The sequence below is a fragment of the Canis lupus genome, chromosome 22 (genome assembly GCF_011100685.1).
Source record: "Canis lupus familiaris isolate Mischka breed German Shepherd chromosome 22, alternate assembly UU_Cfam_GSD_1.0, whole genome shotgun sequence".
In the NCBI taxonomy this organism is placed as follows: domain Eukaryota; kingdom Metazoa; phylum Chordata; class Mammalia; order Carnivora; family Canidae; genus Canis; species Canis lupus.
Genome location: NC_049243.1, coordinates 2,629,350 through 2,652,031, shown reverse-complemented (window position 1 = coordinate 2,652,031; position 22,682 = coordinate 2,629,350). Strand labels below are relative to the sequence as shown.

Below are 22,682 nucleotides of genomic sequence, written 5' to 3'. Positions count from 1 at the left end.
ACATGATAAATCACTTAAAACAAGGGACAAAGAGAAAAAAAAAGCTTAAAAGCAGCCAAAGACATTCAAATTGGCAGAGAAGTCAAACTCTCCCTCTTTGCAGATAACATGATATTGTATGTATATAGAAAACCCAAAAGACTCCACCCCAAGATTGCTAGAACTCATACAGCAATTCAGCAATGTGGTAGGATACAAAATCAATGCCCAGAAATCAGTGGCATTTGTATACACTAACAATGAGACTGAAGAAAGAGAAATTAAGGTGTCAGTCCCATTTATAATTGCATCGAAAACCATACAATACCTAGGAATAAATCTAACCAAAGAGGTAAAAGATCTATATTGTAAAAACTATAGAACACTTATGAAAGAAATCGAGGAAGACATGGAAAAACATTCTATGCTCATGGACTGGAAGAATAAATATTGTGAAAGTGTCTATGTTATCCAGAGCAATTTACACGTTCAGTGCAATCCCTATCAAAATACGATGGACTAATACTTACCTGGCAGGGGAGATACCATGATCACAAAATACGATGGACTTTCTTCACAGAGTTGGAATAAATAATCTTAAGACTTGTACGGAATCAGAAAAGACCCTGAATAGCCAAAGTAATGTTGAAAGAGAAAAACCAAAGCTGGGGGCAATACAATGCTTGACTTCAAGCTGAAGCTGTATTACAAAGCTGTGATCATCAAGACAGTGTGGTACTGGCAGAAAAACAGACACATAGATCAATGGAACAGAGTAGAGAATCCAGAAGTGGACCTTCAACTCTATGGTCAACTCATCTTCAACAAATCAGGAAAGAATATCCACTGGAAAAAAGACAGTCTTTTCAATAAATGATGTTGGGAAAATTGGATAGCCATATGCAGAAGGATGAAACTAGACCATTCTCTTACACCCTACACAAATATAAACTCAAAATGGATGAAAGACCTAAATGTGAGACAGGAATTTATCAAAATCCTAGAGGAGAGCATAGGCAGCAACCTCTTGAACTTGGCCACAGCAATTTCTTGCAAGACACGTCTATGAAGGCAAGGGAAACAAAAGCAAAAATGAACTATTGGGACTTTATCAAGTTAAAAAGCTTCTGCATAGCAAAGGAAACCATCGACGAAACTAAAAGAACCTACAGAATGGGAGAAGATATTTGCAAATGACATATCAGCTAAAGGGCTAGGACCCAAGATCTATAAAGAACTTACCAAACTTAACACCCAAGAAACAATCCAGTCATGAAATGGGCAGAAGACATGAACAGATATTTCTCCAAAGAAAACATATGCATAGCAAACAAGAACATGAAAAAATGCTCCACATCACCTGCCATCAGGAAAATACAAATCAAAACCACAATGAGATATGACTTTATACCGGTGAGAATGGCTAAAATTAACAAGAGAGGGAACAAATGTTGGTGAGGATGTAGAGAAAGGGGAACCCTCTTACACTGTTGGTGGGAATGCAAGCTGGCACAGCCACTCTGGAAAACTGTGGAGGTTCCTCAAGAAGTTAAAAATAGAGCTACCCTATGACTCAGCAATTGCACTGCTTGGGATTTACCCCAAAGATAAGATGTAGTGAAAGACCAAGACACCTGCACTCCAATGTTTATAGTAGCAATGTCCACAACAGCCAAACTGTGGAAAGAATGTCCTTCGACAGATGGATGGTTAAAGATGTGGTCTATATATACAATGGAATGTCACTCAGCCATCAGAAAGGAAGGAATACCCACCATTTGCTTCGACGTGGATGGGACTGGAGGGTATTCTGAGTGAAGTAAAGTCAGTCAGGGAAAGACAAGCATCATGGTTTCACTCATATGTGGAATATAAGAAGTAGTGAAAGAGACCAAAAGGGAAAGGAGGGAAACTAAGTGGGGAAAAATTAGGGAGACAAACCATGAAAGACTCCTAACTCTGGGAAACAGGGTTGCAGAAGGGGAGGAGGTTAGGGGATGGGGTGACTGGGTAATGGGCACCAAAGAGGGCACTTGATGGGATGAGCAATGGGTATTATACTGTATGTTGGCAAATTGAATTTAAATTTTTTTTAAAGTCCAATAAAAACTTCACTAAGCTAAAATTAAAATGTGTTGCTTCTGAAGGGTCTTGGGGAGAATCTCTTTCATTGCTGTTTTCAGCTTTTAGAGGCTACCTGCTTTTCTTGGCTTTTGGCCCCCTCCCCTTTCTTTTCCATCTTACAACCTAGCAAGAGTGGGTCTAGTCCTCATGCCATCATCATGTGGTTTCGTTCTTCTGCCTTCTTTCACTTAACAAGGACTCTTGTGGTTACTTTGGGTTTACCTGGGTAATGCAGGATAATCTCTTTATGTTATGGTTAACTGATTAGCAGCTTAATTCCATGTGTAATCTAACATAGCCACACATTTCAAGAGATGAGGATGTGAACATCATGGGGAAGAGAAGCACTCTTCTGTCTAAAAAGAGTATTTAAAGATATTCACAATATTCTATCATTTGGAAAAATACAAAATAATAAAACTTCATATGCAGTATGACCAAAAAAAAAAAAAAAAAAAATGTCAGCCAAAGAAAAACAGAACAAAGTTAAGGGTAATAGATTTCTCATCAGAAGCAATGTAAGTTAGAAGATAGTGGAGCAATATCTTTAAAACACTAAAAAAAAAAAAAAAAAAATTAATCACCTGGAACTCTTTGCCAAGCAAACACATCTTTCAAAAGCAGGCAAAATAAAGACTTTTGAAATGTGTAAAAGATGAAAGAATTATTTTCAGTCCTATACTGAAAGACATGTTAAATGGAGTCATTTAATCAGAAGGAAAATTAAATCGTAAGGATACCTGGACCTACAGAAAGGAATGAAGAGCACTGGAACTGGTAACTAATGGGTAAATAGATACGATTTTTTAAAAATTTAGGTATCTTTAAAGAACAAATGACTGTGAAATGTAAAAATGATCAGGTTTGTAAGGTTTAAAACATGTAAAAGTGAAATAGATGATAACAATAGTACAGAACTCAGAAGGGGAGAAGTTGCAGGTATGTTGTCACAAAGTTCTGATACTTATACCTGAATTAGTATAATGTTACTTGAAATTAATGTTTGGTAAGTTAAAGATGCATATTATAAGCCCTAAAGGAACAACTAAAGTGGCAAAGAATAATAGACTGTAAGCCTACAAGGGAGATAACATAACAATAATTGAAATAAAGCAGGTAAGGAAAAGGAAATAACAAAAGAAAAATAAACAAATAAGATGGTACATTTAAACCCAACCATATCAATAATCCTATTACATATGAATGGCCTAAATACTATAATTAAAAGGCAGAGATCATTGGATTAAATTTTCTTTAAAAAAAAACAAGACCCAGGGGCATCTGGGCAGCTCAGTTGGTTAAGTTTCTGCCTTCCTCTTGGGTCGTGATCCCAGGATGAACCCTGTATCAGGCTTCTTGCTCAGCAGGGCATCTGCTTCTCCCTGCCCCTCTGACCTCTGCTGGTGCTCTTTCTCTCTTACTCTCTCAGATAAATCAATAAGAAATCTTTAAAAAACAAATCAAGATCCAAATATATTTACAGGCAACCTACTTTATTTTACTTTATAAGATTTTTACTTACTTGAGAGAGAGAGCACACAAGGAGATGGAGAGGAGGAGGGAGAAGCAGACTCCTCTCTGAGCAAAGAGCCCAGTGCGGGACTCTATCTAGGACCCTGGGATCATGACCTGAGCCGAAGGTAGACGCTTAACTGACTGAGACACTCAGGTGCCCCAGGAAACCTACTTTAAATATAAAAATACATATAAGTTAAAAGTAAAATGATGCAAAAGATATGCCATGTTAACACTATCTGAAAGAAAGCTGGAGTTATTAGATCAGAAGTTAGATTTCAGAGCAAAGACTATTATTACAAGGGGTAAAGAGGGTCATTTCATAATAATGAGGGGATTAAACCATCAAGAGGGCATAATACTAAATTTTTATGCACCTAACAGAAGAGCTTTATTTTTTTTTTTTTTTTTTTTTTTTAACAGAAGAGCTTTAAATTATGTGATGGAACTGCAAAGGAAAATGTACAAGTGTGAAATTTTAGTGGAGATTCTAGTACCCCTTAATAATGGACAGAACAGGGGATCCCTGGGTGGCTCAGCAGTTTAGCGCCTGCCTTCAGCCCAGGGCATGATCCTGGGGTCCCAGGATTGAGTCCTGCATCGGGCTCCTGCATGAAGCCTGCTTCTCCCTCTGCCTGTGTCTCTGCATCTCTCTCTTTCTCTCTCTCTCTCTCATGAATAAATAAATAAAACCTTTAAAAAAATAATGGACAGAACAAGTAGAATATAAAACTTAAAATTATACAATTTCATGAAGAAAACATAGTATAAAATCTTTGTAATCTTGGATTAGGGAAAACTCTCTTAGGTACAACACCAAAAGCACTATCCATAAGTCAAAAAATTAAGATGGACTTCATAGTTAAAACTCGTGTTTTTTGAAAGATGTTGTTGAGAGAATCCAAAGAACAAGCCACAGACTAGGAGAAAATCTTCAAATTACTTAACCCAACGAGACTGGTGTCTAAAATCCATAAAGCACTATTAAAACAATAATAAAGCCTAGTAACTAAATGGGCAAAAGTATTAAAGAGCTACTTAACCAAAAAGCTATACAGATGGCAAATAAGCACTTGTTGAACATCATTATTCATAGGGAAATTCAAAGGCAGGATTACAAATAGGAAAATTTGGAGGGTGATGGATAGGTTCATTATCTTGATTGTAGTAATGGTTTCATGGGTGTATTCATGTGTCAATATTTATCAAGTTGTATACTTTAAACATGCCATTTGATAAATGTCTATTATACTTTAATAAAGTTATTTTAAAAATCTAGTTGGCACATTGTATATGCTTAATGCATGTTTGTTTAATACATTTGACCATTACTCTGCCATTTCCCAAGAACATTTGGGGAAATTTCCTTTTTTTTTTTTTTTTTTGTTTAACCTATAGAAAATAGCAATTTCAATCTGAGAAGAAAATTGATTTGGCTTGTAATATAATGATTTGACTGAAATACCCAAAGACAATTTCAAAGTCCTTATTTAAACTTCCTTACTTTAGGGATGCCTGGGTGGCTCAGAGGTTGAGCGTCTGCCTTTGGCTCAGGTTTTGATCTTGATGTCTTGGGATCAAGTCCTGCATGAGGCTCCCCACAGGGAGCCTGCTTCTCCCGCTACCTGTGTCTCTGCCTCTCTCTGTGTGTCTCTCATGAATAAATAAATAACATATTTAAAAAAAATAAAAATAAATTTGCTTACGTTACAAGTATTTTCTTTTTAAGAAAATTATTTTAATCTATTTCTAGTTTGAGAATATGAATGTATTTACATCTGAGATGGGACCTTCAAGAATGAAGTATACCTTAATATTACCAGCTTGATATCTTCATTATCAGTTAATACTTATATAAAAATTAGTGAGGCACCTGGCTGGCTCAGTCAGGAGCATACTCTTGATCTCTGGATCATTTTTTTGAGCACCATATTGGGTGTAGAGATTGATTACTTAAATAAAAATTTTAAAAATATTAGTAAAAATTAGGTTAATCTGGGAACTTACTATAAATGTGAATTTTGGGGTCTAATTCCACACTTCTCGAATCAGAAACTAGATTTGAGGCCCTGTTTAATAAGCCCTGCTGCTGATTCTGATATATGCCCAAATTTGAAAATCAGGGTCTTAAAGTTTGGAGTGGGATTAGCAGTGCAATTTTAGATACTTAGATACTGGTAGTGGTAGAATTTGTTTCAAGATACCTCACAAAATGGTATTCTTAAGATTTGTGCATTTCATCATATTGTAAATTTTGCCTTCAAATAGCTAAATATATTGAGTAGTACTTACTGAAACATGCTTGTTGTGTTTTGGGGTGAAATATACCAGTATCTACAACTTTGAGATGCATTTTTTTAAAAAAGATGGATAGAGTAATGCATGTAATAAAGAAAAATGTTAATTTTGGAACCTGCATGGCAAGTACATGCATGATGTTCACAGTTTAATTATTTCAGCTTCCATATAGCTTTGGAAATTTTCATAATAAAATATAAAATCCTCAGATTATTTCTTTTAAAATTTTTGTGCAAGACAATGAAAGATGCCCAGATGTGCTCTTAGACAAAATAATGGTGGGCGATAATGGAATTTCAGTAGCTTAATGGTAATTATAAGTAGATATAGAAGACATTGTCTCAATGCATTGTTAATATACTTATCTTAGAAATGGGCTATTTGAGATTTTTCTAGTCATTAAAATTGAGTATTAAAAATGTGATCTTACTATAATGTTCTCTAAATTACCTTCATCGATTGACCTTTCTTTTTTTTTTTTTTTTTTTCAAATTTTGAGGGGACACAAAAATGCAGTCTATTGCATCCTATTATGAGGCTGTTTCAGCTACTATTGCTGCATAATCAGTTTCCTTCAAACACAGCCACTTAAGACAAACATGCTAATATATTCATGGATTCTATGGATCAGTAATACAGAAAGGGTACAGCAAGAATGGCTTATTTATGTTTCATGATGCCTGGGGCCTCAAGATTTGAAAGCTGCAGGTGTTGCCAGTGTACTGATGACAGGGGACAGAGATCACATGAAAGTGTATTCACTCAAATGGCTAATCCCTAAATAGAAAACTAGCACTGTCCAGTAGAGCACCTATGTGTGGCTGTTCCAAATGGCTCTACTTTCTTGCAGTGTGGCTGCCTGAGGGTAGTTTAGTTTCTAACATAGTGGCTCAGGGCTCCAACTATGGGGGGTTTTAGCAAACAGGTGGGAACATTTGTCTTGTGAATCAAGTCTGATTCAGCTTTGGAAGTCACATAGAGTTACCTTCACAGTATTCTGTTACTTATAACAAGTCACAAAACCACACAGAGACAAGAGAAGTGGAAATAGTTTGCCTTGCTTGATAAATAAGCAGTCAGTTCTAGAAGAGCATTGGGATGGGCGATCATACGACTGGAGCCAGACAGATGCCCCTGCTTTTGTACTTTTAATAACCTAAGAAATGAAAAAGTGGACATTGAAGAGAGAATAAGAAGCCTGAATTAATTATAGGTCTTCTGAATCATCAAGAATTTGTTTTTCTATTTGATATTAGTCATTTAAAATCATTGATAGCTCTTTGTTTACTCTCCCTTCTCCCTCTTACTTTATGAGTGTATATTCCTTTTGTAATTAAAAAAAAACACAAATGTCCTTTATGTCTTAATGAAAGTTTACATTAAGATATGGAAATATAGGTGAACCAAAGTTCTACATTTTTTAACAACCTATTTTTAAGAGTCATTTTTCTGGAGTACAGTTTAATATCAGTGTAATTGAAGGAATTCGAGGAAAAATACAAAATAATATCTCATTGTTAAATAAAATCTGTGTAACATTTGTTAAGTTTCTGATAAGAAATGATAGGTTGATTTCACAGAGTGATTCCCATGACTTTCATCTCAGGAAATTTCACTGCAGGTGATATAAAGTGTTTTTGTGTTTTTTTTTTAATCTAATATAGTCAAGTTTAGAAAATTTAAAAATCCAAAAGTTAAAAAAATAGAGGCCTAACTTGGAAAAATACATGTTAAGAATATCAGTTTGTAAGATAAATTATTATCACAAAGTTGAAGTGCAAACAAAATTTATTGAAATTTCTTAAAGGGTCTTTTAGATGGTCGATAAGCCAAATATAACTGTAGTTGCCTAGGGCTTTTCAAGCTGACTGTTTTTAAATTGAAATTTTGATGAAAGTGGTTTAACCATACCCACATTACAAAATAATTGAGGAAATAGAGAAAAAATTACCATAATTACATCATTTTAAACAGTTGCTACTATAATATTTTAACTTAATGTTTTTTTATATGTAAACTTTCTAGTACTCCTAAATTCTAGATTTTAAGTATGATACTAAAACTCTTTGAAATAAATAATAGTCTTGTGATCTTAGATATGGCTTTAGAATCCTATAATTTTCATTGATTTAGACAAATCAAAAGACCAGAAAAATACATTGGATTTTTATTTTAAATGTACATAGTTATCCTGTGGCTCCCTCAATTACACTATGGCTAATAATCTGAGTATGATCCTGCTGTGCATTTTCCCATATACTTTTTTTTTTTAAGATTTTTTTTAATTATTCATGAGAGACACAGGCAGAGGGAGAAGCAGGCTTCATTCAGGGAGCTGCGGGACCACATCCTGAGCCGAAGGCAGATGCTCCACCGCTGAGCACCCCACGCGTCCCTCCCATACACTTTTTAAACAACTAGAGCTGAAGTTTCAAGCCCTAATTACTCATTATTATGTCTAGGCTATTGTCATAACAGCAACATCCTTAGGATAAAACAAAATTAAGCAGAATGGATGGATATGAATGAGGAGTTTGAGTAAGAAAACCTGACAATATTTGAGTAAAGACACTAAAACACATTGAGAATTATGGCAGTGACTGAGGAAGAAAGTACAGTGTGATCGTGTTTGGAAGTGGGTCCTTGGGAGTTGCTGAGGTTTTTGAGGCCATGTGGGTGGAGCCCCCATTATGGTTAGTGCACTTAGAAGAAGAGGAGGAGACCAGAGCTTTCTCTCTCTTGGCCATGTGGAGATACAGCAAGAAGGTAGCCATCTGCTGACCAGGAAGAGGGCCCTCAAGAACCTGTCCATGCTGGCACCCAGGTCTTGGACTTCTCAGCCTCCAGTACTGTGAGAAATAAAATGTAAGTTGTTTGTTCTAGCAGTTCAGTTGATCAATAAGCAGGATGCTGCTGTAACAAATTTCTAAAAATGTGGAAGTAGCTTTGGATCTGGGCAATGGGTAAAGACTGGGTAAGTTTTGAAGTGTATGCTGGAAAAAACCGAGATTACTTTTAAGGAATTGCTAATGGCAGCTGGTGAGATCTCAGAAAGAAAAGAGAATGGAAGAGAAAACCTCCATCTTCTTAGAAAACACATAATCATGAACAGAATATTGGTAGAAATATGGATGGTAAAGGCTTTTCTAATGAGGTCTCAGATGGGAATGAGGAACATTATTATTGGACAATGGAAAAAAGGTGATCCTTATTATAAAAGAGCAAAGAATTTGGCTGAGTTGTGTTCATGTTTTATGGAAGGTAGAACTTGTAAGTGATAAAAGTGGATATTTAGCTGAGGGTATTTCTAAAGCAAAGTGTTGAAGGAGTAGCTTGGCTCCTTCTCACTGCTTACAACAAAATGTGAGAGGAGAGAAATGAAGTAGGATTTGTTAAACAAAAGGGAATCAGAACTTAAAGATTTGGAAAATGATCAGTCTTCCACACTGCAAAAAATGAGAAAGCATGCTCTGAAGAGAATACCAAAAGTGTGTTTGACTAGCCAGCCATTCAATAAAGGTTTTAGTTGGGGGTGGTGTGAACCATATATCTAACCAGCATCTCAGCAGAAGCCAGAAAGAGAGATGGAATTATACCAGCAAAGCAATCCTTTAGCTGGGACTAAAGGAAACAGAAAATGGAAGTGAATGAAGGCAGGCTGTGAACATCCGTTGTCCTTCAGGAAAAGGGAAGAAAGACCCCAAAGGTGACTCCTGTCATCAGGGCGGCTACTCCCAACACAGGTCCAGTGTATACAGGCCTTAGGGTCAGGGCTGCCCCCCCATCAATTTCAAAGGGTGGGACCTCTATTCAGTAGAGCCAAATGGGTGGGGGCTTTACCAAGCCACAGGAATGTCTGTGGGCATAATGCCACCACCCTATTGGGTCTGGAGGGTAGAGCAAGAAACCAGAATTTGTTCTTGAACCTTAAGAAATTCACCTTGCTAGGTTTTGGACTTGCTTGATATAGGTTACCTTTTCTTTTTTCTTTCTTCTTTTTGGAATGGAATATACTGTGCCTGTCTCACTATTGTATTTTGGATGCGTGTAACTTACCTGGTTTCCACAGTTTCACAGCTGGGGAGAAATTTGCTTCAGGATGAATTGTACTTGAGTTCACCCAAACCTTATTTAGACGAGATATTTTAAAGTTTATGCTGAAACAAGTTAAGATTTTTTAACTGTTGGGTTGGAATGAATGTGTTTTGCATGCAAGAAAGATATGAATTTTCTTGAACCGGGGGTAGAATGTATGGATTCAGTTTGTATCCTTCCAAAGTTCATGTTGAAGTCCTATCCCCCTAAATACGGTGGCAGAAGAGATGGAAGCTTTGGGGGGTAATTAGGCTTAGATGATGTCATGAGGGTAGAACCGACATGATGAGATTAGTGCCCTTGTAATTTAAGAAGAGTAAGAGAGATCAAAACTCCCCCCCCCCAAAAAAAAAAAAAACAAAAACAAACAAACAACAAAAAAAAACTCCCTGTCTTCTGGCCATGAGAAAATAGAGCCAAGGAGGCAGGCCCTTAGCACCCAGATCTCAGACTTCCCAGCTTCCAGAACTGTGAGAAATAAATGTCTGTTGGCTAAGGCACCCAGTGTATGGTATTCTGTAGCAACCAGAGCTAAGTTTGCAAATAGTTTCTCCCATTCCCTAGGTCACTCCATTAAGTGTGTACTCTGATGCACTAAAGTTTTCAAGTTTAATATGGTCCCATATGTCTATTTTTGCTTTTGTGGCTTTTGTTTCAGGTGCCGTATCTAGGAAATCATTGCCACGCCCCATATTTTTCCCTGTTTCCTTCGAGCTTTATATAGTTTGGGTCTTATACTTAGATTTTTAATCCATTTTGAGTTAATTTTTATATATGGTAGAAGAATCCAGGTTCTTTGTTTTGTATGTGGATATGCAGTTTTCCCATCACCATTTGTTAAATAAACTGTCCTTTCCTCATTAAATGGTGTTGGCACCTTGTCAAAGATCATTTGCCTAAACACGAAAGTTTATTTCTGGGCTCTCTATTCTTTTCTGATAGTGTATTTGTCTGTTGTTATGCCAGTAAACAGGTTTTGGTTATTGTTGCTTTGTAATATGTTTTGAAATCAGGAAGTTTGAGTCTTCCAGTTTTGTTCTTTTTCAAAATTGTTTTATCTCTTTGAGATCCCTTAAGATGCTGTAGGAATTTTAGAATGAATTTTTCTATTTCTGTAAAGAAAAATACTATAGACATTTTGATAGGGATTGCAGTGACCCCTCAAGTCTCAACTTCTTAACAATATTAAATCTTCTAATCTATGAACATAGGATGCTTTTCATTTATTTGTGTCTTTTTAAATTTCTTTTAGCAATATTTTGTAGTTTTCAGTATACAAATATTCTACTTTTTAGGTTAAATTTATTCCTTAGTATTTTATTCTTTTTGATGCTACTTTAAATGGAATTGTTTTCTTAATTTCTCTTTTAGATTGTTCACGTTAATGTATAGAGAGCAACTGATTTTTCTGTGTTCATTTCCTATCACACACTTTTACTGAATTTACTAGTTCTGACAGCTTTTTAATGGACTCTTTAGGGGTTTTTTTACATATGAGATTATGTTATGTGTGAATAGAGATAGTTTTAAATTCAGATGCCTTTTATTTGTTTTTCAGGCCTAATAGCCCTGGCTAGGATTTTCAATACTATGTCCAATACTATGAATGGATTTGGTTAGAGTCAGCATCTTTTCTTTGTTCCGAGTCTTAGAGGAAAAGCTGTTAGTCTTTACTGCACATGATGTTAGCTGTGGGCTTTTCATCTGTGGCCTTTATTATGTTGAGGTAGTTTCCTCTTATTCCTAGATTGTTGAGTGTTTTTATCATCAAAGGATGGTGTATCTTCTCAGATGCTTTTTCTGTATCAATTGAGATGACCATGTGGTCGTTTTAACTTTTAAAAAGAATTTTCTTGAAGTAAATACAGAGAAGTACATACATATCAGTATACAGCTCAGTTCATAATGCGGTGGTAATTATCACATAACAGCCTCCCAAGTTAAGACATAGAACTGTACCAGTGCTTCATGCCCCTCCCAAGTTCCCATCCTTCCTCTCCTCATCCTTCTAAAGTCACCTATCCTGACTTTAAACACCATAGATTGGTTTTTATTCTGTTTTGGACTTTTTATAAAGTTGTGCTGTATGTATTTTGTGTCTATTTTTCATTCACATCGTATTTGTGAAATTTATGTGTTGTTTCCTGTTTACTAGTTCATGTAATTTTCATTGCTGTATAGTCCATTGGATGAATTAGATACAATTTACCATCTACTGTGCAGGGACATTTAAGTTGCTTATAGTCTAGGCCTAGTAAAGAATAGTGCTGCTTTATACACCTTCATGTACTTTTTTTGGTGCACATGTGCATGCATTTCTTTTTGATAGACTAGGAGTCTAATAACTGGATCATAATTGGGTTGTAGAACATTTATATGTTCAACTTTGGTAAATAATATCAAAGTAGTTTCTAAAGTGATTTTATGAATTTCCCTTCCATTCCACATGAATGTGCCAGTTGCTCCATAGCCTCCTTGATACTTAATATCGTCAGTCTTTCTCATTTTTATAATCCTTGTGAGTATATGAAGGCATTTCATTATGATTTTTAATTAGCTTTTTTCTAATAGTTAATGAGTTTGAGAATCTTCTCATATGTTTATTGTGAATTTCCACTTTTATGAAGAGCGTGTTCAAGTCTCTTGGGATTTTTCTGTTCTTTTTTTTAATCAATTTAGCAGAGGCCTGTCTAAATGCAAATGCATCACATCACTCCTCTTTTTTGCATATGTATCAAATATTACATTTTTTTAAAAGATGCATAACCTAAAACAAGTAAATGTTTGTAGTCATAAGATGAAAATGTAGGAAGTAGGATAACAGAAATAGAAGAAATTAATGGGAAAAAAATCTGACAGTGTTCTCTACACAGGAGTAAAGAAATTTTTAGGTTTCTAAATGCATCGTTTTGGTTGCATGGCTGTAGTTTCTAATTTGCAAGCTTAAATAAAACTTTTGCATATAGTGTGATGGATATAGCCATGCAAGAAAGCAATTCATAAATGAAACTTCTGATGAGTTAGAGCTTTAAAGAGAATAAAAATAGAGATAACACCTTAAGTGAAATGATGTTAAAACCTAGCATGTGGCTTCAGATCCCAATCTATAATGGTACTTTGAATTAGCTAGAGGTTCAGAAGAAATTTGTGTTGGTATTTGTAAAACTTCCAGTTCACCTCTTAAAACCAAATTAGGGTTATTATCTTCAACATTACTTTCTAAAATTCAAGTAATAATGGTGGTTTGCAGTTTTAGCTAAAGACATTACATAAAATTACAAACAATGTAATGACAAAATGAAAAGTGTTCAGTGGTTGTTATTTTTTTTTAGTTTACTAATTTTTCAAAATGAATTATCTGTAAACTTTCTCTGGTTAATTCTGTTAGCTTCCCTGAATGTTTCTTTGCCATACAAGAGGGAAAATAATACATTGACTCTTCCTGTGTTATAACTTTTTACATATTCACAGAGTGAGGGTTTTTTTTTTTATACAATTTACTCACTGATTTTCTCACTTTAAGCATACAGCAATACAGATTAAGCCAGAAGTTAGATTTGCATTTTTATGTATGTTATACATGTGTGTATGTACATATGTATATGTTTACTTGTATAATATATGTACATATTAAAACATGTATATTCGATATGTACATAATTATAACATTATCGTGTATTTAATGACATACATTGTTATGCAATAGTTAAATATAAAATAATGCATGCTGTAGTCTTCAGTGTAAAATCTTGAGGTAGATAATTGTACTGAATTTTTTAAAATCTTATAGCAATTTTTATTTATCTAAATATGTTTGTTTTTAGGTTAAATCAGCCTGTATGAGAGTTTCTGCAAAGATTCAAGATTCTAAATTAAATAACATGAATTTAATATCTTAAAAAAGTTAAACATCTTGATACTACGGAATTTTAGAATCCTTCCACCATCCAAAAATGTTTGTAATTTTGTTCTTCAGTACAAATTTGGTAAAATTTATGATTGAGCTCAGTTATGTTCAGCTTGACTTGTAATTAGCTGGCATTTTATTGGCCGATGTTGTATATGGTGGATATACCATAATTTACTTACATCAGGCCTTTTACTTTTTATCTAAGTGACACTGTGTCTGTTGTTAAAGACTTCTAAACGTATGTGCTTTTGCTGAAATGATATAGTTTATTTATTTATTTTTTTTGGCTTGTCTCTTTTTTTCTTTCATTTATTTATTTATTTATTTATTTATTTTTATTTATTTTTTATTGGTGTTCAATTTACTAACATACAGAATAACACCCAGTGCCCGTCACCCATTCACTCCCACCCCCCGCCCTCCTCCCCTTCTACCACCCCTAGTTCGTTTCCCAGAGTTAGCAGTCTTTACGTTCTGTCTCCCTTTCTGATATTTCCCACACATTTCTTCTCCCTTCCCTTATATTCCCTTTCACTATTATTTAAATTCCCCAAATGAATGAGAACATATAATGTTTGTCCTTCTCCGACTGACTTACTTCACTCAGCATAATACCCTCCAGTTCCATCCACGTTGAAGCAAATGGTGGGTATTTGTCATTTCTAATAGCTGAGTAATATTCCATTGTATACATAAACCACATCTTCTTTATCCATTCATCTTTTGTTGGACACCGAGGCTCCTTCCACAGTTTGGCTATCGTGGCCATTGCTGCTATAAACATCGGGGTGCAGGTGTCCCGGCGTTTCATTGCATTTGTATCTTTGGGGTAAATCCCCAACAGTGCAATTGCTGGGTCGTAGGGCAGGTATATTTTTAACTGTTTGAGGAACCTCCACACAGTTTTCCAGAGTGGCTGCACCAGTTCACATTCCCACCAACAGTGTAAGAGGGTTCCCTTTTCTCCGCATCCTCTCCAACATTTGTGGTTTCCTGCCTTGTTAATTTTCCCCATTCTCACTGGTGTGAGGTGGTATCTCATTGTAGTTTTGATTTGTATTTCCCTGATGGCAAGTGATGCAGAACATTTTCTCATATGCATGTTGGCCATGTCTATGTCTTCCTCTGTGAGATTTCTGTTCATGTCTTTTGCCCATTTCATGATTGGATTGTTTGTTTCTTTGGTGTTGAGTTTAATAAGTTCTTTATAGATCTTGGAAACTAGCCCTTTATCTGATATGTCATTTGCAAATTTCTTCTCCCATTCTGTAGGTTGTCTTTGAGTTTTGTTGACTGTATCCTTTGCTGTGCAAAAGCTTCTTATCTTGATGAAGTCCCAATAGTTCATTTTTGCTTTTGTTTCTTTTGCCTTTGTGGATGTATCTTGCAAGAAGTTACTATGGCCGAGTTCAAAAAGGGTGTTGCCTGTGTTCTTCTCTAGGATTTTGATGGAATCTTGTCTCACATTTAGATCTTTCATCCATTTTGAGTTTATCTTTGTGTGTGGTGAAAGAGAGTGGTCTAGTTTCATTCTTCTGCATGTGGATGTCCAATTTTCCCAGCACCATTTATTGAAGAGACTGTCTTTCTTCCAATGGATAGTCTTTCCTCCTTTATCGAATATTAGTTGCCCATAAAGTTCAGGGTCCACTTCTGGATTCTCTATTCTGTTCCACTGATCTATGTGTCTGTTTTTGTGCCAGTACCACACTGTCTTGATGACCACAGCTTTGTAGTACAACCTGAAATCTGGCATTGTGATGCCCCCAGATATGGTTTTCTTTTTTAAAATTCCCCTGGCTATTCGGGGTCTTTTCTGATTCCACACAAATCTTAAAATAATTTGTTCTAACTCTCTGAAGAAAGTCCATGGTATTTTGATAGGGATTGCATTAAACGTGTATATTGCCCTGGGTAACATTGACATTTTCACAATGTTAATTCTGCCAATCCATGAGCATGGAATATTTTTCCATCTCTTTGTGTCTTCCTCAATTTCTTTCAGAAGTGTTCTATAGTTTTGAGGGTATAGATCCTTTACATCTTTGGTTAGGTTTATTCCTAGGTATCTTATGCTTTTGGGTGCAATTGTAAATGGGATTGACTCCTTAATTTCTCTTTCTTCAGTCTCATTGTTAGTGTATAGAAATGCCACTGACTTCTGGGCATTGATTTTGTATCCTGCCACGCTACCGAAATGCTGTATGAGTTCTAGCAATCTTGGGGTGGAGACTTTTGGGTTTTCTATGTAGAGTATCATGTCATCGGCGAAGAGGGAGAGTTTGACTTCTTCTTTGCCGATTTGAATGCCTTTAATGTCTTTTTGTTGTCTGATTGCCGAGGCTAGGACTTCCAGTACTATGTTGAACAGCAGTGGTGAGAGTGGACATCCCTGTCTTGTTCCTGATCTTAGGGGAAAGGCTCCTAGTGCTTCCCCATTGAGAATGATATTTGCTGTGGGCTTTTCATAGATGGCTTTTAAGATGTCGAGGAATGTTCCCTCTATCCCTACACTCTGAAGAGTTTTGATCAGGAATGGATGCTGTATTTTGTCAAATGCTTTCTCTGCATCCAATGAGAGGATCATATGGTTCTTGGTTTTTCTCTTGCTGATATGATGAATCACATTGATTGTTTTTCGGGTGTTGAACCAGCCTTGTGTCCCAGGGATAAATCCTACTTGGTCATGGTGAATAATTTTCTTAATGTACTGTTGGATCCTATTGGCCAGTATCTTGTTGAGAATTTTTGCATCCATGTTCATCAGGGATATTGGTCTGTAATTCTCCTTTTTGGTGGGGTCTTTGTCTGGCTTTGGAATTAAGGTGATGCTGGCTTCATAGAACGAATTTGGAAGTACTCCATCTCTTTCTATCTTTCCAAACAGCTTTAGGAGAATAGGTATGATTTCTTCTTTAAACGTTTGATAAAATTCCCCTGGGAAGCCATCTGGCCCTGGACTCTTGTGTCTTGGGAGGTTTTTGATGACTGCTTCAATTTCCTCCCTGGTTATTGGCCTGTTCAGGTTTTCTATTTCTTCCTGTTCCAGTTTTGGTAGTTTGTGGCTTTCCAGGAATGCGTCCATTTCTTCTAGATTGCCTAATTTATTGGCGTATAGCTGTTCATAATATGTTTTTAAAATCGTTTGTATTTCCTTGGTGTTGGTAGTGATCTCTCCTTTCTCATTCATGATTTTATTAATTTGAGTCTTCTCTCTCTTCTTTTTAATAAGGCTGGCTAATGGTTTATCTATCTTATTAATTCTTTCAAAGAACCAACTCCTGGTTCTGTTGATCTGTTCCACAGTTCTTCTGGTCTCGATTTCGTTGAGTTCTGCTTGAATCTTTATTAACTCCCTTCTTCTCTTGGGTGTAGGATCTATTTGCTGTTTTTTCTCTAGCTCCTTTATGTGTAAGGTTAGCTTTTGTATTTGAGTTCTTTCCAGTTTTTGAATGGATGCTTGTATTGCGATGTATTTCCCCCTTAGGACTGCTTGTGCTGCATCCCAAAGATTTTGAACGGTTGTATCTTCATTCTCATTAGTTTCCATGAATCTTTTTAATTCTTCCTTAATTTCCTGGTTGACCCTTTTATCTTTTAGCAGGATGGTCCTTAACCTCCACGTGTTTGAGGTCCTTCCAAACTTCTTGTTGTGATTTAGTTCTAATTTCAAGGCATTATGGTCCGAGAATATGCAGGGGACAATCCCAATCTTTTGGTATCGGTTCAGACCCGATTTGTGTCCCAATATGTGGTGTATTCTGGAGAAAGTTCCATGTGCGCTTGAGACGAATGTGTATTCAGTTGAGTTTGGATGTAAAGTTCTGTAGATATCTGTGAAATCCATCTGGTCCAGTGTATCATTTAAAGCTCTCGTTTCTTTGGAGATGTTGTGCTTAGAAGACCTATCGAGTATAGAAAGAGCTAGATTGAAGTCACCAAGTATAAGTGTATTATTATCTAAGTATTTCTTCACTTTGGTTAATAATTGATTTATATATTTGGCAGCTCCCACATTCGGAGCATATATATTGAGGATTGTTAAGTCCTCTTGTTGAATAGATCCTTTAAGTATGATATAGTGTCCCTCTTCATCTCTCACTACAGTCTTTGGGGTAAATTTTAGTTTATCTGATATAAGGATGGCTACCCCTGCTTTCTTTTGAGGACCATTCGAATGGTAAATGGTTCTCCAACCTTTTATTTTCAGGCTGTAGGTGTCCTTCTGTCTAAAATGAGTCTCTTGTAGACAGCAAATAGATGGGTCCTGCTTTTTTATCCAGTCTGAAACCCTGCGCCTTTTGATGGGGTCATTAAGCCCGTTCACATTCAGAGTTACTATTGAGAGATATGAGTTTAGTGTCATCATGATATCTATTCAGTCTTTGTTTTTGTGGACTGTTCCACTGAATTTCTTCTTAAAGGGGAATTTTAAGAGTCCCCCTTAAAATTTCTTGCAGAGCTGGTTTGGAGGTCACATATTCTTTTAGTTGCTGCCTGTCTTGGAAGCTCTTTATCTCTCCTTCCATTTTGAATGAGAGCCTTGCTGGATAAAGTATTCTTGGTTGCATGTTCTTCTCATTTAGGACCCTGAATATATCCTGCCAGCCCTTTCTGGCCTGCCAGGTCTCTGTGGAGAGGTCTGCTGTTACCCTAATACTCCTCCCCATAAAAGTCAGGGATTTCTTGTCTCTTGCTGCTTTAAGGATCTTCTCCTTATCTTTGGAATTTGCAAGCTTCACAATTAAATGTCGAGGTGTTGAACGGTTTTTATTGATATTAGGGGGGGATCTCTCTATTTCCTGGATCTGGATGCCTGTTTCCCTTCCCAGATTAGGAAAGTTTTCAGCTAGAATTTGTTCAAATACATATTCTGGCCCTCTGTCCCTTTCGGCGCCCTCGGGAACCCCAATTAAACGTAGGTTTTTCTTCCTCAGGCTGTCGTTTATTTCCCTTAATCTATCTTCATGGTCTTTTAATTGTTTGTCTCTTTTTTCCTCAGTTTCCCTCTTTGCTATCAACTTGTCTTCTAGGTCACTCACTCGTTCTTCCACCTCGTTAACCCTCGTCGTTAGGACTTCTAGTTTGGATTGCATCTCATTCAATTGATTTTTAATTTCTGCCTGATTAGCTCTAAATTCTGCAGTCATGAAGTCTCTTGAGTCCTTTATACTTTTTTCTAGAGCCACCAGTAGCTGTATAATAGTGCTTCTGAATTGGCTTTCTGACATTGAATTGTAATCCAGATTTTGTAACTCTGTGGGAGAGAGGACTGTTTCTGATTCTTTCTTTTGAGGTGAGGTTTTCCTTCTAGTCATTTTGCTCAGTGCAGAGTGGCCAAAAGCAAGTTGTATTGGGAAAAAGAGAAAGAGGAGAGAAAGAAGGAAAGAAAAGAGAAAGAGAAAAAAAAGGGAAGAGAAAAAAAACGAAAGAAAAAAAAAGAAAAAGAGAAAAAGAAAGGAGAAAAAAAAGGGGTGGGGTGGGGGAAGGAAACAAATCAAAAAACAAAACAAAACAAAACAAAACAAAAAAACCAAAAAAAAAAAAAAAAAGAACCACAGGGGAGTATCTTCTGATTCTGTGTTCTTTAAGTCCCTTGGCTTCTCCTGGAAGTTGTCAGTCTAGCTGGTCTTCTGGGGGAGGGGCCTGTTGTGCTGATTTTCAGGTGTTAGCAGTTGGGGGAGCTGCTGTGCCCCTGCCTGGTGCAGGGCTCAGTGGGGGTTGTTTGCCCCGTGAGGCCGCAGGAGGAACAGCCCCAGTGGCGGGGCAGCTCTGGAAACCTGGATTCAGCTCCGGCAGGAACTCCGTCTGCAGGGCCTGGAGGCTCCGGGGCGGGGCCGCTGATCTGCTCGGGGCAGGAGCGTCCTTGCTGTCCTGGGCCCTCCCGGCCTCTGCCTGTCCCGGGGGACGCCGGATCCTGGGCTGTGTCCCGGCGCCCTGTGCTCCGGAGCCTGCGCTGGTGGATTCGCGCTCCCGGGCCGCGCAACCCCCTCCGCGGAGCCGCAGCCCGAGCCCCTCCGAGCTGCTCCTGGAACCGCGCAGGCCCCTCTGCACGGAGCCTCTTCCTCTGCCCGAGCCCGGCCGAGCTGCTCCCGGGGCCGCGCAGCCCCCTCCGCGCAGCCCCCTCCGCGGAGCCGCCGCCCGAGCCCCCCGAGCTGCTCCGGGTCCCGCTGGGTCCCGCCGTGCGCGCTGCAGCTCTTGGGGAGCTCGGCGCACTCTCCTGGGTGCGCAGTTGCTCTGTTACTGTCCCCGGGAGCCCGAGGGCATCCCCGCCCTCCTGGGTCCTGCTCCACCTCCCCGCGAGCCCCTTTCCCCCCGGGAAGGTCGGTGCAGCTCCTGCGTCTCCGGGACGGGGCTCTCCTGTCCTGGGGACACTCGCCCCGGCCTCAGCCCGGCTCCTCGCGGGGCCCCTCCCCCTTGGAGGCCTTTGTTTCTTTATTTCTTTTTCCCCCGTCTTCCTACCTTGATAGAAGCGCGAACTCTTCTCACTGTAGCATTCCAGCTGGTCTCTCTTTAAATCTCAGGCCGAATTCATAGATTTTCAGGATAATTTGAAGGTATTCTAGGTAGTTTGGTGGAGACAGGTGATTTGGAGACCCTACTCTTCCGCCATCTTGCTCCTCCCCCTGATATAGTTTATTTTAAAGTAGGTGTCACTAAGAATAGTAAAACTAGAATGACAGAAGACCAGTGTCGGAGCTTAAAACTTGAAACTTGAAGGGTTTTTTCCTAGTCCTGAGCAAAGTTTTCTACTGTGTTGCTCTGCCTGAGGAATCAATAACAAATCATAATTCTTGTGTAGTTTCTAGAAACTGATAAAGGGGATGAGGAGGGGATTGTGTCTTCATAATCACCTTCTCAGCTCATAGAAAAAATAGTAATAGAATTGTTCACTCAGTCATTGCATTTTACAGTCTATCCTATACTAAATATTATCTAGTATTTAGCTAGAGTAGTGGTGATTAAATAAATATTGCATAGAGATGGAAGGAATACAGACAGACATGGAATTTAAATAGAAGCTGCTCGTATATTGGTTTTATTTATTACTTTTTTAAAGATTTTATTTATCTATTTATTTATTTATTTTAGAGAACATATGAGCAAGGGAGAGGTACACAATTGGAGAGAAAGGGAAGGGGAAAGAATCTCAAGCAGACTCCTTGCTGAGTGCAGAGCTCAACACAAGGCTGGATCGCACAACCCTGAGATCGTGACCTGAGCTGAAACCAAGGGTCGAACCCTTTACTGACTGAGCTACCTAGGGCCCCATATATTGACCTTAATATATCTTAGTTTCCTACCTACACTGACTTGCAGTTGGTTAAGTTGTAAGAAATGTATTTTCTTTGACAGCAATATCTGTTTAGGTTAAAGAATGAGACAGATCTTGAATGTATTATATTTTAATGTATTTTTAAGGATGTACACAGAGATGGCTATATATTTTTGTTTTTCAGAATTGGAAGGCTATCCAGTATATTAATGTCTTATTGATAATGGCAGAACATCCACCACTACTGGATACAGCTCAGATTTTAAGTAGTGATATTTCTCTTCTCTCTGCCCCTATTGTAAGTGCAGATGGGACACAACAGGTAAGGAAACTGAAATTTTTATTTCCTTATGTCTTACATTACATGTGTATTTCTTTCAGAAGAACGCAAAATTTAAAACAATGCAACTTCACAATAGTGGATTCCTATTAATTCATCTTTTAAACTCCAGTTCAAAGTGTTGTTTTGGCTTCATAAAACAATGAAATAATGAGACTGTTTTTGAAGTTGCTTCTAAAATGTCTCACTAATTAATGTTTAAATTTCTTGTGTGTATCTTTAGTTGCCATTAAAGCTGTTTTTGTTTTGCTTTAGGCAGTGTATTAGTCCCTGGTTGGTTTTTAACTAAGTTTAGCCTTTCATTTTAATGATTATTATAAATCATTATTTCAAATCATTAAATAATCATGACTTAATTATGTGATTAAATGACTGTGTGTACATTATACAATAATAAAATTGTGTCAGACTCCCCCTCCCGAAAGCAAATACATAATTCCTGAGAGCTGATATATTTTTTCTCCAACCCATGGCTTTATAAATGTAGTTTTGTACTTACTTGATTCCTGATTCCCCCAGTAATGCTGATGGGATGGGAATGATGGGCTTTCATAAATACTTATGATGTATCAAGTACTATGTTTAATTCTCACAGCTGCCTTACATGGTGGAGATTTTAATATTATAAGTGAGGAAACATCAAGACTAAGGACATAATGAATAATAACAAGAAGATGGAACATTTTGAGTGCTCACTGTATAAAAAACGTTGTGCTAGGAACTTCATGATCTTATTCTTTGAACAATCCTCTGAGGCATATACCTGTCCCTATTTTGCAGATGAAACAAAATGAGGTTTAGATAATCTCAAGATTACACAGGGCTTTCCTAACCATTACTCCTTCTACCTCCTTGGGAAATTAAAAAAAAATTTTATTAATTTACAAACTTAGTATCTGTCTATAGTGGGCAATTATGGTTTGCTTACAAGATTAATAGGTTACTTTGTTAACTTTGCTATTGAAAAATCAAGAACAGTTGGCTTGGGTTCTGAACTTTGCTGGTTTGTATAAACGTGGCATGAAAAATATATCTTGGTTTCAGTTTTCACATGTGCTTGGATAGCTTTTAGCAGCAAGTTCATTTCACTAAACTTGCTTTTTATGGTCAAAGTTAAGTCTGTTAAGATTTTTTTTTCTGCAAAA

General features: G+C 37.2%; 1 protein-coding gene across 3 annotated transcripts in view; it reads left to right on the top strand.

The window, feature by feature from the left end:
- Positions 1-22,682, top strand: part of FNDC3A (fibronectin type III domain containing 3A) — a 176,047-nt gene that overhangs the window by 15,270 nt on the left and 138,095 nt on the right. For all 3 annotated transcript variants that reach the window (XM_038569476.1, XM_038569474.1, XM_038569475.1), the window contains exon 2: positions 21,382-21,519. In XM_038569476.1, the coding sequence (XP_038425404.1) occupies positions 21,421-21,519 (99 nt within the window). In that variant the 5' untranslated portion in view covers positions 21,382-21,420. The remainder of the gene's footprint in view (positions 1-21,381; positions 21,520-22,682) is intronic.